General features: G+C 44.0%; 1 protein-coding gene across 4 annotated transcripts in view; it reads right to left on the minus strand.

Moving 5' to 3' along the window:
• TLE5 (TLE family member 5, transcriptional modulator) overlaps positions 1-16,014 on the minus strand; it is a 78,847-nt gene that overhangs the window by 61,579 nt on the left and 1,254 nt on the right. For all 4 annotated transcript variants that reach the window (XM_068234086.1, XM_068234085.1, XM_068234084.1 and 1 more), the window contains exon 2: positions 10,621-10,718. In XM_068234086.1, the coding sequence (XP_068090187.1) occupies positions 10,621-10,718 (98 nt within the window). The remainder of the gene's footprint in view (positions 1-10,620; positions 10,719-16,014) is intronic.

Consider the following 16,014-nt stretch of genomic DNA (forward strand, 5'->3'; position numbering starts at 1 on the left):
CAGAAGAACAACCATCTCTGCAGCAATACACCAATCAGGCCTGTATGGTAGAGTGGCCAGACAGAAGCCACTCCTTAGTAAAAGGCACATGGCAGCCCACCAAAACGCACCCGATGGACTCTTTTAGACCATGAGAAACAAAATTTGCTGTCTGATGAGACTAAGATTGAACTCTGAACATTTGGTGTGAATGCCAGGCATCAGGTTTGGAGGAACCATACAGTGCTCATCACCAGGCCAATACCATCCCTACAGTGAAGCATGGTGGTGGCTGCATCATGCTGTGGGGGTGTTTTTCAGTGGCAGGGACTGGGAGACTAGTCAGGATAAAGGGAAAGAGGTCTGCAGCAATGTACAGAGACATCCTTGATAACAACCTGAGAGCGCTCTTGAACTCAGACTGGGGCGATGGTTCATCTTTCAGAAAGACAAAATCATTCTTGAATTGTATGCAGGTGTCCCCTGATGCCACCGGCTTTATTGCCAGCGATTTGGCAGGATGGATCGGTGCCCCATGACAGTTGTTGCTACTGTGGAACTACCTTTCAGGCTCCTGCAGCAGTTGCTGCTCTTACGTCATATCCCCCACAACGCAGAAAACTCAGACAAGACTCCGTGTCTGTACAGCATTAGTTACTAAACTGATAGCCAAAATGATCCCTAATGATTCTCTCAACTGACATATTTCAAATCTGTATGTAACGTTATAGTAAGCCTGTCCAACACAGTTCCCATGAGACATTACTGATATATGCCCCGCAAAAAGACTAGACTTTGAGACAAAGTAGATTAACAATCAGTTTAAAGCTATGTGAAGACTGGAGTAAAATTATGGTTAAGCTTTAAGGAATTTTTAATTAAGCTGTTAATATAAATGTCAAGCACGTGTGGAAAATTCTAACATGCAAATCTCCATTCACCCACAAAATGGAAGCCCCTCGCTGCTGATTAATATAACTGGCAGCTGTGTTGATTAGTCTGCTGCTGGCTAACTGATTGGCATCCTGTGGCTTTTATTAGCTAGCAGTTTCCACTTCCTAGGTCAGTGGATATGTGCATGCTAGGAGAATGCTCCGAGTCTACTTAATCCTAGTAAGTCAGTTTTTAAAAGAAGAGAAAAATCATTAACCTACTAAACAAGTGTGCAAATCAGACAATTACAGGAAGTCACAAGTCGGTTAATGCATTAGAAGTGTTACAAGCAGAGGATGAGCATGAAGCAGCATCAGAAGAAAGGTTCAGCAATCGGCAACCGGGCTATTATCCTGTCTCCTGTGCTTGCAACAGCACTCCATAAGCCCTCACTAGAACAGCCACCTCAGGGAGGGGGGAAATCCACCGCTGTGTGTGCCAATATCAGGCCGGTGTGTCTACCTTGAGGAGGGGAAAACCCACCAGTGTTTGCCGCTAATAAGGGCTCCTGTCCGACACTGTGCAGTAGCATATGGCGACGATGCATCACCCGCGCCTCATAGAAGGCCACACCCACCGACGTTTCACCCTGCCTTGGGGCTTTCTCAACGTGCGGCTTGGCTTACTGAGGAACAATACCACTCTCTTTTTGTACCTGCCGATCCCTCCCGTCTTTTAAAAGGAGCCTCACAAAATAAGGGCCCTTTTCCACTAGCGCGTTGCGCTGGCCGAATCGTAAAGTCGCAAACCGCTAGCGATTTTACAATCGCTACGGTTTGCTTTTTAACATAGGAATCGCGGTAGGTCATTTCCACTACCGCGATTCGTTTTTGACAGGAACGCGAACGCGCGGCAGAGCGATATTTGCCGCGATTTTGCTATGCAGTGCATAGCATAGCAAAATCGCGGCCGCAAACGTCGGGAAATCGCCGGTAATTGCGATTCAGTAATCGCTAGTGTTCAGCGTGAACGCTAGCGACTGCTAGTGGAAAAGGGCCCTAAGGAAGGTGCTTAGTACTTTTGCATATCAAACTTTGAAATGTCCATCTTTTCACCTTTAATGACTTAGAGATAGTTTTCTAGGGGGCAATTAGTACACATAGATATAGAAGTGGAGCAAAGTGCCAAGATGTTTAAAGAGACACTCCGCTGTCTTCTTCTCCGCGCTGGTCTCCGGGCCTGGCAGGCTTCACTCCCAGCAGGAAGTTTAAACAGTAGAGGGCACTCCTGTGTTCCAAATCCCGCTGGCGTGTTCGGATCTCGTAGATCATCCACTACTACTGGCCATAGTGTGGAGGCAACCAGTTCGGTGATGCAACAACTTGGACACGGTAATACAATACATTTGTGATGAGCTTTTATTCAAATTGAACATAGTACGTTTTTATTTATCATCCTTGTGCAGGAAGTATCATTAAAAAAGTTAATGCACCAGAGAGCGCTCCTCTCTTTTCTTTTTACTTGAGGGCACTCTACTGTTCAAACTTCCCCCAGACAGGAAGAAGTGAAGCCTGCCGGACCCCGGAGACCAGACCAGAGAGGAGGAGAAGACAACGGAGACCGGGGGGAGTCACGCCGGCCGTTGCAGGTAATATATGTTGGTTGGGAAGCGGGGGCAGCACCACCACCACCGATTGTGAACGGTTTCAGGCTGAAATCGATTCACAATCTGTTTGCAGTAAAGGCAACCATACGATGCCTCTCTGATCAGATTCGATCAGAGAGGGATCTATCTGTTGGTCGAATCTGATGGCAAATCGACCAGTGTATGGCTACCTTAATTGTTTCCAGTACAGGAAGAGTTAAGAAACTCCAGTTGTTATCTCTATGCAAAAAAGCCATTAAGCTCTAGGACTTTCAAAGTTGTGGAGAGTGCTGTCTTCTGACTTTTATCATCTCAAGTGTTAGTGAACAATTTTCTTTTTCTCTGCCAGAGGAGAGCTCATTAGTTCACAGACTGCTCTGAAAGAATCATTTTGAATGCTGAATGTTGTGTAATCTGCACATATAGAATGATGCAATGTTAGAAAAAAACACTATATACCTGAAAATAAAAATATGAGAATATTTTCGGCAATATAAAAATTGCGAGCGGACCAGTTCTACTACACCACTCCGATTGGGGAGGAGGGCACAGTCAGCCTTACAAGAATTCCATTACAAATAGATTTCCTGGACGGCCCTTCATGTGTTTAGAAAAACCTTTATTAGTACAAAAACGAACAGATAACACAGCAGCTGGGTTCCCCAATTAAAATCTTAAAAACAGTAGCGATGACAGAACTGGAGGGAGCGCTCCTTCCTTTTAATTCTACCGCTCACTATCAGGTTATTGCAGCCGTAAGGTCGCCCAGCCTAAGCCTATGCCAACCCTGGCTACCACCGATATAGTGAGTGTGTAGGTGGACCCACGTCATGTCCAGGAGCCGCACACGGAAAGGAATAATGTACGCGCCGGTCGGCACAGCAACAACAGAGGCTCGCTCTTAGGAGCTGGAGCCTTGCTGATCAGGCAACGTGACAAACCAGGCAAGACAGCGGCCAAGGGTCGTGGAAATCCTCCCCTTAAACACCCCACCCAGGGAGCTGTGAGTTACACCATACAGCCCTGCGGGGTTTAGCACGTGATACTTGTTTACGGAGGACTGTCCCCATGCAATTGATGTACATTCTCATCTCTGGCGCAGGAAAAGAAATAGTGCATAAAAGGGTTTCATGCTTATTAAGAAGAAACAAGCGATCTGGGAGATAGTTGTACCATAGAGAGTGGTCTGGAAAATCAATAGACAGTCGTCCAGAGACTATTGAAGTGCACATAAAACAGTGTAACTGCTGTGCTATAGAGGCCTCAGGGTGTGCGTCGGTGGTGGGTCCACCTACACACTCACTATATCGGTGGTAGCCAGGGTTGGCTTAGGCTGGGTGACCTTACGGCTGCAATAACCTGATAGTGAGAGGTGGAATTAAAAGGAAGGAGCGCTCCCTCCAGTTCTGTCATCGCTACTGTTTTTAAGATTTTAATTGGGGAACCCAGCTGCTGTGTGATCTGTTCGTTTTTGTACTAATAAAGGTTTTTCTAAACACATGAAGGGCCGTCCAGGACATCTATTTGTAATGAGAATATTTTCTTTGCTGCTAATCTTCTAGTAATTATTCCAAGTACACAACCAATTCATCATATATTATTGTTCGCTTCAGTGTCTCTTTAAATATGTTCCATATAATTCACATAGTATCACACACTTCTATAAGAAATAGGATTATGATCTGTATTCAATCCCCGAGGGATTCTTGTACCCAACATGTATATCCATTTTTGCTCAAGTTTATGCAAATCCTTTTCAATGTCTCCACCATGGAATGATGGCACTTGCTTTATTATCCCTTTGAACCTCAGTTTTTCTGGAGTACCACCATGAAACTCTGCAAAGTGTTTCCTAAGATAGCTTTCGTAGTCTCACATATATTGGTCACGTGTTCGCCAATTTGTTTACTCAATCTACGTTTTGTTTTTACAATATAATACAGCCTGCATGGGCATGTAATACAGTACACTACCCTTTCACTATTGCAGTTTATGTTGTGGTGGATGTCATAATTTCTGATGGTTGTAATTGCAGAATGTCCTCGTTCTCTCCAGATACAGTATTTACAATTGACACGATGACATGGGAACATTTCCAACCTTTCTGGGATGCGCCCAAGCCAGGTTTCCCTAGTTGGCGAGGAAAATTCAAATCTCTCCAAAATATATCTTTTAGATTTTTCGTTTTCCTTGCAGTTCGATATGGACGACTTCTGATTTTCCTTTTAATCTCTTCATCTAGCATTAAAGCATGCCAATGTTTTTGTAGGCATTGTTGTAGACTTGAACAATATGTCCATAGTTGGTTACAAACCTAATGAGTCCATTGCCCAAGATGTCTGACCTCATCTTTCTCTGTGCCCCTTTTACTAAGGATTCCCTATCTCGCTCACTTGCCCTGACTCGTGCGTCCTCTATAACCTCAGGTGGGTAATTTGCCCCTTCAGTTAGGGGAGGGAAAGCTGCATGTCACTGTGTGTGGGGTGTGTGTGTTTGGTGGTGGCACCCAAACAGGCAATCCTGACAGTGGTGTGGACGATTTGTAGAGGCAAATGCTGGGCGATGGTCACACACATTAACTGTCTGGCCGTTGGTGATGTATCATATAGGGCACTGATACAATGACAAGCGATTTTTAAATGATTTTAAACAGGGCTGTGGAGTCGGAGTTGGAGTCGAGGAGTCGGGGCAATTTTGGGCACCTGGAGTCGGAGTTGGAGTTGTTGATTTCATAAACTGAGGAGTCGGATGATTTTTGTACAAAATCCACAGCCCTGTTAAGTATTAGACTAAGGAGTCGGAGTCTGAGCCATTTTGGGTACCCGGAGTCGGAGTCGTGGTTTCATAAACTGAGGAGTCGGAAGATTTTTGTACCGACTCCACAGCCCTGATTTTAAATTGTAGTGATGTTATACCCAACTATGGCAATATTAAAGTGGTTGTTTTGTATGTGCAATTGAGACAGTTGTGAAACCTAGTCTTTTTATTCTGAGAATCTATAATTTCCATGTTTTTTTTACCCTATGAAGTCTTTCTCCTCCAACTAACCTATACTGTAAGCTTTGGGGCTTTAAGTAAAAACATGTGGTTTTGGGTAAAGGAGGTAAATCCCATTGGAGCAGGCAAACATGGACTTTAAAGAGAATCTGTATTGTTAAAAATCGCACAAAAGTAAACATACCAGTGCGTTAGGGGACATCTCCTATTACCCTCTGTCACAATTTTGCTGCTCCCCGCCGCATTAAAAGTGGTTAAAAACAGTTTTAAAAAGTTTGTTTATAAAGAAACAAAATGGCCACCAAAACAGGAAGTAGGTTGATGTACAGTATGTCCACACATAGAAAATACATCCATACACAAGCAGGCTGTATACAGCCTTCCTTTTTAATCTCAAGAGATCATTTGTGTGTTTCTTTCCCCCTGCAGCTATCTTCCACTGAAGTGTCAGGCTGTTTCTTCCTGCAGAGTGCAGACAGCTCTGCCTGTATGTAATTCCTCAGTATATGTAAGCCCAGCCAGCTCAGAGGAGGATTTATCCAGCTTGTAAAAGATAATAGAGCAGAGAGAAGCTGCACTAATCTAAATAACACACAGGCAGTGTGCAGAGATGGGCCTGGAGGGGGGAGATACATCACAGAACCACAACACTGAAGAACTTGGCAGCCTTCCAGACACAGGCCGACAAGTCTGACAGGAGAGAGATAAGTTGATTTATTACAGAGATGGTGATAGCAGAAAGTGCTGCAGTAAGCCAGAACACATTAGAATAGCTTTTGGAACTTGTAGGATGGAAGAAAACCGAATGAAATTTTTGTTACGGAGTCTCTTTAAATACAAGTATAGAGGGTTAGGCTAAAACTACTGTGTGCGCAATTACTAAGGGAACCTTTAAACATGCCCATAGACCTGAAGAGTTGGTCACCCGAAACTGTTTATACTCACCCATCTAGCTGATAATCATACAATCATCCAGAATACATTCATTTTACACATATCTACAGAAATATGGCAGGTGGCATCAACTGAACTTTCCATCACGCACTTGATGTATATCTGCTGAAACAATGCTACTGGGAACTGCTTTGGGATACAACAGTCTGTTACAATCCCAGCAGTATATTTTCAGTGGCTGCTTGGCCAAAAAAAACGCCAGCCATCATTTGGCAAGCATTACTATCCCATCTATTGCCAGCGTAGAAGAACTGAACATCACTTTGAATGGGTTGAGTTTTTTTTAAAGGTTGGTTATTCTAATGAGGGTGTTTGTTTGAGATTGCACCAGCAATGAGCATGTGTGTAGGTCCAGGAATTGGGATGAGAGTCATCATCTGACTGTTACTGCACCACTGCAGTCAAGGCCTTTTTTCTTTTTGTGTCCAGTAAAAAGCACTACAAATGTACTTTAGCTCCTGGCACTGGCTTCACAAAACAAAAGGTAACTAGAGGTTATTTACTGTACCCTTGTCCAAAATTTAGCATGTATAATAAAACACTTCATGACTGTGGACTGCGCTATGAAAAATTATTCCTTCCTGGTGGGTCAGAGGAATTATAACTTCACTGGGTGCCCCATAAACATACATGAAATAAAGGAACCTGGAAAAAAGGGGGCAGGAGATTGCTGCTAGTAGAATGTTGCTACAATGAGCGACATTCTACTGCTGGATTCCATAGTAAAATATCAGTAATGTTTATTGATATTTTACTATAGCTAAACCTAATCCTTCTCTCACACAGAACCCTCCCCTGGTGGTGCCTAAATCTAAGCACCCCTTGGTGGTTCCTAACCCTACCCCCCCACGCAAAGCCACATATGCGGCTAACATGTTAAATTTCGGCGCCGTAAGGCACCCAATTACCAGCAAGCACTGCAAATCTCCGCACCCGGAGGTACCCGACAGAATAGCGGGTGCCGGAGGTTTGCGAAAATGCAAATTGCGGCATTGCATAGCGGGGGCCTTTTTCCCTAATAGCCCCTGTGAACTTTTTACCCGATTCTGCCCCATACTCCCCCAAGCTTTACCATATAATCATAAAAATCCATACCTTGCTGTATGTTGGATTATAAGTGTTATATATACACATTTAGGTACGTATTCCTGGCTCACTGGCAAAAAAAAAAAAGTATTGATCAGCATACCTTCATCTATCATCCTAAAGTACATTATTGGTGTTACAATTTGGACAAGGAAAAACAATCACTTTTTCATTTTAAAGTGGTTTCAGAGGCCAATAATGATAAACTCAGATGTATATAAAGGATGTATCTGTCCCCAAACATCCACTAACTCCTGGGCTCCCTTTTTTGTCATGTTCCGCATGTGGCAAACTGGGTATCATCTGGGTCTGCCAGGCTGTTCTGGCGCTTTCATCTTGACCTCCTGCAGTCAGTCAGATAAAGCGAACAACAGGGGACAAATCTACCAGGGCCGGGGAGTCGGTACAAAAATCTTCAGTTTATGAAACCACCGACCCGACTCCGGGTACCCAAAATGGCTCAGATTCCTTGACTCCGACTCCTTAGTCTAATATTTACCAGGGCTGTGGATTTTGTACAAAATCATCCAACTCCCGAGTTTATGAAATCACCGACTCCAGCTCCGACTCCGGGTACCCAAAATTGATCCGACTCCTCAGCACTGAAATCTACAGGCAGTTGGGTGACCATAAATAACATGGGGTGGAGCCAAGAAGAATAGTGGATTTGAGCAGGTCCATTTTGTAAATGCAAACATTGCCCTCTGCTGTATAAGAGCCATTCTCATTACAAATGCTGCAGCCCATCACAATGACGTCACTTCTGCGATGAAGGGGACATGTCAGAGAAAGCAGAGAGCCTTCTGGAGTGGCGTGGAACATTTTCAGAGGTAATAACAGAGCAGAGGGGTACAGAAAGAGGATCGGGGGATGAAGGGGAACAATAAGAGCAGGCACAGAAGGGGACGAGAGCAAAAGGCACAGAGCAGAACAAAAGTTGTTGATAGGTACAGTGGAGGCAAATGGGTCATGAGCACAGGGAGACACTGGAGGAATGGGGGAGGGGTCTCTGGAGGCACAGGGGAAGAGGTAGCACAGTGAAGACAGTGGGACACAGGTGGCTCAGAAGAGGACACTAGAGGCAGAGGAGGTACAGGGGAGCACAGGGAATATATGTGGAACAGTGTTTCAACTTGCATACAAATTAAAAGTTAAGAACAAACCTACAGTCCAGTCTATCTTGATTGTTAGCTGGGCACTACCTGTTCAATGTACTCTGCAAAGTGCTGAATAATTTATCAGTGCTATACAAGCAGAGGAAATAATTAAATAATTGACACTATAAATAAGAATTGTAAAACATAAAAATACAATAATAAAGTAATTCTCGGCTGAGGTATGGAGGTTGAAATCCCACTTATAAGGCCTCAAACTGATATTTTAGCATCACCTAGCAGCTGGCTACTTGATTCACTTACATATGTTCTTCAGGATTCTTTGCGGCAACAGGCTTCCACCATAGCGTGAGACTACAACTCATAGCCTATGGTGTAATGTTAGTGTAGCATTGTTGTTCCTAAATTCTGTACTTGAATCTTTATTCTACACTATAGAAAATGCCCACAAGACAGAGACATCCTTGCTTGTGCTTTCAGTCGTGGCAATAAAAAGCAGAACTAAAACTACATTAACCCATTCAGGTTCTGTCGTTTTCACGTGAGAAATGTTCACCTCCCATTCATTAGCCTATAACTTTATCACTACTTATCACAATGCACTGATCTATATCTTGTTTTTTCCGCCACCAATTTCTTTGTGGTTTTCTTTGGGGGGTACATTTTGCTAAGAGCCACTTTACTGTAAATGCATTTTAACAGGAAGAATAAGAAAAAAATGGAAAAATGCATTATTTCTCAGTTTTTAGCCATTATAGTTTTAAAATAATACATGCCTCCATAATTAAAACTCACATATTGTATTTGCCCATATGTCCCGGTTATTACACCGTTAAAATTATTTCCCTATCACAATGTATGGCGACAATATTTTATTTGGAAATAAAGGTGCATTTTTTCCATTTTGCATCTATCACTATTTACAAGTTTAAAATAAAAAAAAATATAGAAATATTTCTTCTTTACATTGATATTTAAAAAGTTTAGACCCTTAGGTAAATATTTACATGTTGTTGTTTTTTTATTGTAATGGTTTTTTTTTATAGTAAACATTTTATTTGGGTAGTTTTGGGAGGGTGGGAGGTAAACAATAGATTTATAATGTAAATGTGTGTTAATTTGTATTTTTTTTTTCTTACAGGTGTAGTATTACTTTTTGGCCACAAGATGGCGGCCATGAGTTTGTTTACATGACGTCACTCTAAGCGTAACACACGTTTAGAGTGACTCATCGGAGAGGGAACGGCCAGAAAAGGCGCAGCTTCCGAGAGAAGCTGTCACTTTTTCAGCGGGGGAGAGGAATCAATGATCGGGCACCATAGCCAGATACATTGATTCCCTGGCTACCGAATCCGCGGCCGGGAGTGCGTGTGCACGCGCGCGATCGGCCGCGGGAGCGTGCGGTAGCGCGCATGGTTCCTGGACGTAGAAACTACGTCCAGGAACCAAAATAGGTTAAATAGATCTCACTGCCTGGGAGAGATATATGAAATGTGTTGCTTGACATTTGGTTGCAATGGTAAGGATGGCAGAAACTGACAAGGATTTACATGTTGTATTAATTGTAACATAACGTATGGGGGAAAAACATTGAGAGAAAAAAAAAATCTTTATTACAGTGTAAATCAGTACATATATAGGTAAAGGGTGCTGCAATCAAAGTTCTATAGAACACATCTTTACGTAAATAGACAACTTGGCTGTTGGCCAGATCGGAGGAGAGGCGACAGTTGTACCTAAACAGTGTTCTGTGTATGAGTGGAAGTGAAAGGGATTCCAATTACTTGGGAGAGAATATGCTATAAAACATTGCAAGAGCTTGTGCAGTAAACAAGATGGGAGAGAGAGAGAGATACATGTAAAAAAAAACAAAAAAAAACACCTGTTTGAGAGATGCAGCTTATGCTGGCTTTATCACATAGCTACAAGAAAAAAAATGTTGTTATGAGTTATGAATGTACCCATTCCTACCTGTGATATTGTGCCTGAAGCAACTGAAATTCATCTTTAATCCTATCACAGGAATCAGAGGTTGTGAACTTGAGCTGCTGGGGCAGGTGAGAGGAGCCCTAGGGAGGAGAGACAAGACTTCAGACAAAACAAATGACTCTTCATATCTCTGTACCCCTGCTTCCACGCTGCTGTGACAAGGACAGGAAGCAATCTCACCCAATGGGTACAAAATCAGTAAAGCAACTTCAATTCATGCAAAAAAAAAAAAAATGCTTACATTAAATCCTATTTGCAATGAGAACACATTTAAACAGATGTCCCCTATGTGAATTATGAGGAGGAAAGATGTGGTTCATTTACAAATGGAATCTGAACGCCAGGGAGAAATATAATATTGAAGTAAAGTGAAGCCCTGTGTATGTTCCCTGTAGTGCTGAGCTGCATTTCTTTAAATGGAACTGGACATTTGGTCATAACTGATGGTAGTCTTACTGCTGGGGAGTACAGGCAGAATGTTATCCATCATGCAATACCATTAGGGAGGCATCTGTTCGGTTTCAACTTCCTTCTGAAGCATGGCAATGCCCCATATGCACACAAAAAATCATAACAACCTTCTGCAGTGAAAAGGACATGTAGTCATGCAACTGATGGAATGGGCTCCACAGACCCATGATGTCATTATTGAGTCAGTCTGGAGTTACTTGCAAAGACAGAAGATAACAAGACAACCCAAATCTGTACAGAAAATGTAGCAAAATCTTCAGAACGGTTGATACAACTTACCACCAAGTACCAAACTGCATGCAAGAGATTACAGATGTGTTGAGGGCAAAAGGTGATTGCCAGACATGGTCAATGAGATGCTAATTATTCTAGCTTGCATGCAATCTGTATGCAGCATGGAATTGGGCAAATGAAAAGCAGCAGCGAGTGCAACCTGCAGGTTGGAATGCTTTGTACTTCATTGACCATCTCTAGTGATCTCACAAGGGTTGAAACAGCAATGTTCACTTAATCAAGGAAATGTTTCATTTATTTTATACAAACTGTATCTTCTGATTATTTCTCCACATAGCCACTTCCTCTATGTAAGCATTTATCACAGTAAACTCTGATATAAACGTCTGGTTATAGTAGCCTTAGTCCTCAGGTCCCAACAAATGTGTCTGTATAAATTACAATGTATGATCACTTCTGATATAGTAAACTACTTTTCCTGGTACCTTGGAGTTAATTATAAAGAGATTCTACTGTATACATAATTATAACTGAGTTGACTACCACCTTGACTGTGAAATCTTATCACATCTATGTAATGTGAGGGCCTACCAACAGAATCTGTTCAAATTATATTCCGCCAGTTTACTCTACTGCTACATAGTGCTGTAGCCACGTGACCGGATGACCTCAATAAAGGCACGTTTATGACAATTGAAATATATTCCAATAGATAAGGGACCTGTTGAGGTACACAAAGATGATACTTTTTCTTACCTGGCCAGACTTAAGGGTTAAACTAAACCTGAAGATACTTTTCATTTATCTGGGGCTTCTGCCAGCCCCCCTCAGCCACCCTGTGCCTGCGCTGGTCCTCAACGATCCTCAGGTCCCCTGCTGCGGCCGAGAGCATCCTGCACAGGCGCAGTATAAAGTTTTTCTCTTACTGTGCCTGCACGGGGAGCGCGAACAAGGACGGGCACGGCCAGGGCCGTGCAGGCACAATGGTCGTCAACTTGCAAGTCGGTGATACCAACACTATGCCGCGGCGACGGGGGACCAGAGGATTGTTCCAGGACTGTGTGGGCACAGGACATCTGCAGGGGGCAAGCAGAAGCCCCAGGTAAGTGAAACTTTTTTTTTTCTTCAGGTTTCTTTTAATTTAAAGAGACACTGAAGCGAAAAAAAAATATGATATAATGAATTGGTTGTGTACTATGAATAATTTCTAGAAGATTAGCAGCAAAGAAAATATTATCATACTTTTATTTTCAGGTATATAGTGTTTTTTCTAACATTGCATCATTCTATAATATGTGCAGATTACACAACACTCAGCATTCAAAATGAGTCTTTCAGAGCAGTCTGTGAAGTAATGACCTCTCCTCTAGCAGAGAAAAAGTAAACAGTTCACTTACAGTTGAGATAATAAAAGTCAGATAACAACCCTCTCCACGACTAACTTAGACGGAGAGCTTAATGGCTTGTTTGCATAGAGATAACAACTGGAGTTTCTCAACTCTTCCTGTACTGGAATCAATTAAGGCTCATACACACGGGGTACGGCCGTCGCCGCAACCACGTGGCACGCACGTGTTGCGGCGACGGTTCGCCCGTGTGTATGACGCGCGCGCCCCGAACCGTCGCCCGTCGGAGCTGTCGCCAGGCGATTGACATGTTCAATCGCCGGCTACAGCCGTCGCCGCAACCTCGCCGGAACTGTCGCTAGCCCCGCATGTGTATGCGGGCTAGCGACAGCTACCCACACACAGTACACGGAGCATCCGGCGGGGGGGGTAAGGAACCTCGGCGACAGCTTCCGCCGCATCGCTAATCCCTCTGCTGCCGTGTGTATGCAGAGGGACTTGGCGACGAGCTGTCGCCGAACTGTCTCCGAACTGTCGCGCACACGCTCCTGTGTGCAGCGACAGCTACAATTGTCCCCCCGTGAGTACTTAGCTTCAGACTGATGTATCTGATCTTAATGTTTTATTTCTTAGCTGTACTACACATACAAATCATATTATCATAATTTTTTTTTCGCTTCAGTGTCTCTTTAAATGCATACAAAACAAAAAGTGCCTGAAACGGTTTAACAGTGTTCTGTGAACAGCGATAAAGTCTATTTTCAGTTTCCTGCTAGAACAACCCAGCAACCTTGTCCAGTTTCAGACTGAGCAATACTTAAGATTTAATCACAGAGGGATCTATCTGCTGGTCGATCTGGTGGCAACCAACCAGTCTATGGCAGACTTAAGCCTTCTGATGGCTAACGGATGGTTTTCAACCAGTTGGTTGAATAGCTCTAACGGGAAGGACAGCACTGAAAGCAGGACCCCGAGGGAGGAAGTGAAGGCTCTTTATCCAAAGTCTTCCCTCTCCACAAGTATCTTTTTCAAAAATAAAAATGTTTTATTATTTTTTTTGAAACGTCAGTTTTACTTTTAGGCTTCTTGCACACAGGGACGTTACAGGCACAGCCTGTAACGCTCCCCCAACGCACAGCAATGTAACACAAGTGGGCTGTTCACACTGCCCACGTTGTGTTACATTGTAACGCAGCAAAGTGCTGCATGCTGTGCGTTCTACGCGGCTAAGCCGCGTTAGACTGTTTGCACATGCTCAATCATGTTGGGGAGGAGGGGAGAGCGGCCGGGCACATGGCTAATTAATATTCACCGCACTCAGTGACGTGCAGTGTTTACTTCCTGGAGCGGCCGCTCTGTGCGGCAATTGGCCGGGCGGGACCACGTGATGCCGCATGCATCCAAGAGTACGTATCACGGACGCCAGAGTGAGCTGCACAACGCGGCTCACTCCAACGTCCACACCAGAGAGCACCAGGCGTTGCGTTAGGGGCACGTTATGTGCCCTATAAATTCCCCTAAACGCAACGTCCTGGTGTGTAACTAGCCTTAAAGTGAATCCGAGGTGAGAGTGATATGGGAGGCTGCAATATTTGTTTTGTTTTAAGCAATACCATTTGCCTGGCAGCCCTGCTGATCTATTTGGCTGCAGTAGTGTCTGAAGCAGACCAGAAACAAGCATGCAGCTAATCTTCTCAGTTCTAAAAAGATTCTCAAAAACACCTGAGCTGCATGCTATGCTTGTTCAGGGTCTATGGCTGAAAGTATTAGAGGCAGAGGATCAGCAGGACAGCCAGGCAAACTGGTATTGCTTACAAGGAAATAAATTTGACAGCCTCCACATAACTCTCAGCTCGGGTTCACTTTAAGCCTCGTACACACGCCCGACTTAAGAGGAACCCAAGGTGAAGAAGGATATGGAGGCTGCCATATTTACTTTTAAAGAATACTAGTTGCCTGGCTGTCTTCCTGATCCTCTGTCTTGGAAGCGAAATACTCCACCACCCGATAGAGGAAGATGGATCCAGCGACATCCCCCTAAAGACGAGCCTACCACGATCCATCCTCCGCCCAGCCGGGCCGGTAAGTACATGCCACAGCACACGACAGGTGTGAAGGGCAAATCAAGCGATCACAGTACTTTGCGTGGTTCAGTACGCCAGCACCTATTAAGTAGGAGACCTTGGGGAAGGCTTCCTGCTACTGCCTATAGAGCACGTCCTAGTGGCTGCAGCTCTGGCGCTTTGTGTCCACCAGGAGAAAAGCACAATATAAGGCCCCGGTTCACATTAGCATTCGCTGTCCGGATTCGCCTGATCAGATCCGGACCGTATACTGTACAAACAGAACGTACGTTCCGCATAGCAATGTAAAGTCTATGCGGACGTTCACACGTGTCCGTTCCGTACAGAACAGAGCCGGATCGGATCTGGACACTTTTCCAACATGCACTATTTTTCGGGTCCAGTCATCCGGCCCACGCACCTGGGCCGGATCCTGACCCGAACATGCGGCCATGCTGTGCAATGAGAAACGGATGTTTCTCATCACACTGGCAATAGGACCGGATGCTTCCAGCACCGGTCCTATGCCACCGGACTACACGCCGGTATCCCCCCTTTTTGCAGTGCCTTTCTGGCACTGCAATGTATCTAGTCCCGGCTACTTTATTGTAGCCGGAACTGATACATTCCGGATCCGCAACTGGTGGCAACTTGTGACTCCGGGTGCCCAAAATTGCCCCGACTCTGACTCCTCGACTCCGACTCCACAGCCCTGATTTTCAACATGTCCGATGTGAATTTCAATCGTTTTTCCGATGGATCCATCGAAGTGAACGGAAATAGATTGGAGGGAGAGGGAAAAAAAAAAAAAATCAAAATTCAGATCGGACATGTTAAAAAAAAAATAATTATCTGCCAGGTAAATCTGCCAGAAAATTGTATGGTGTGTACCAAGCATAGGAGACATAGTTTACACACAGCTGATGAAAGTGCATCTGTCAGCCACTGTATTTGTCCCCCTCTCACTGCTCTGAGAAAAAGTAGTCAACATGCTTCAATATTCCTCTTCCTCATGCTAGGTACACACCATACGTTTATTCGGCAGATCGATAGATTAATTCAGTCATGTCCGGTATTTCCGATCGTTTTTCTGTTTAAATTCTCATAGAAGTGAATGGAAATTGATAAGAAATTATAAGAGAATCGGTCGGACGGAGAATTGAGCGAAAAAACGCATCGTGTATACCTAGCATCACACCACAATGTGTCTTTTTTCCTGATTCACTGTGAGCCCAAGGCATAATCTAATCTGTGCTGACATC

Source organism: Hyperolius riggenbachi, chromosome 1, assembly GCF_040937935.1.
Source record: "Hyperolius riggenbachi isolate aHypRig1 chromosome 1, aHypRig1.pri, whole genome shotgun sequence".
NCBI classification, from domain to species: Eukaryota; Metazoa; Chordata; class Amphibia; order Anura; family Hyperoliidae; genus Hyperolius; species Hyperolius riggenbachi.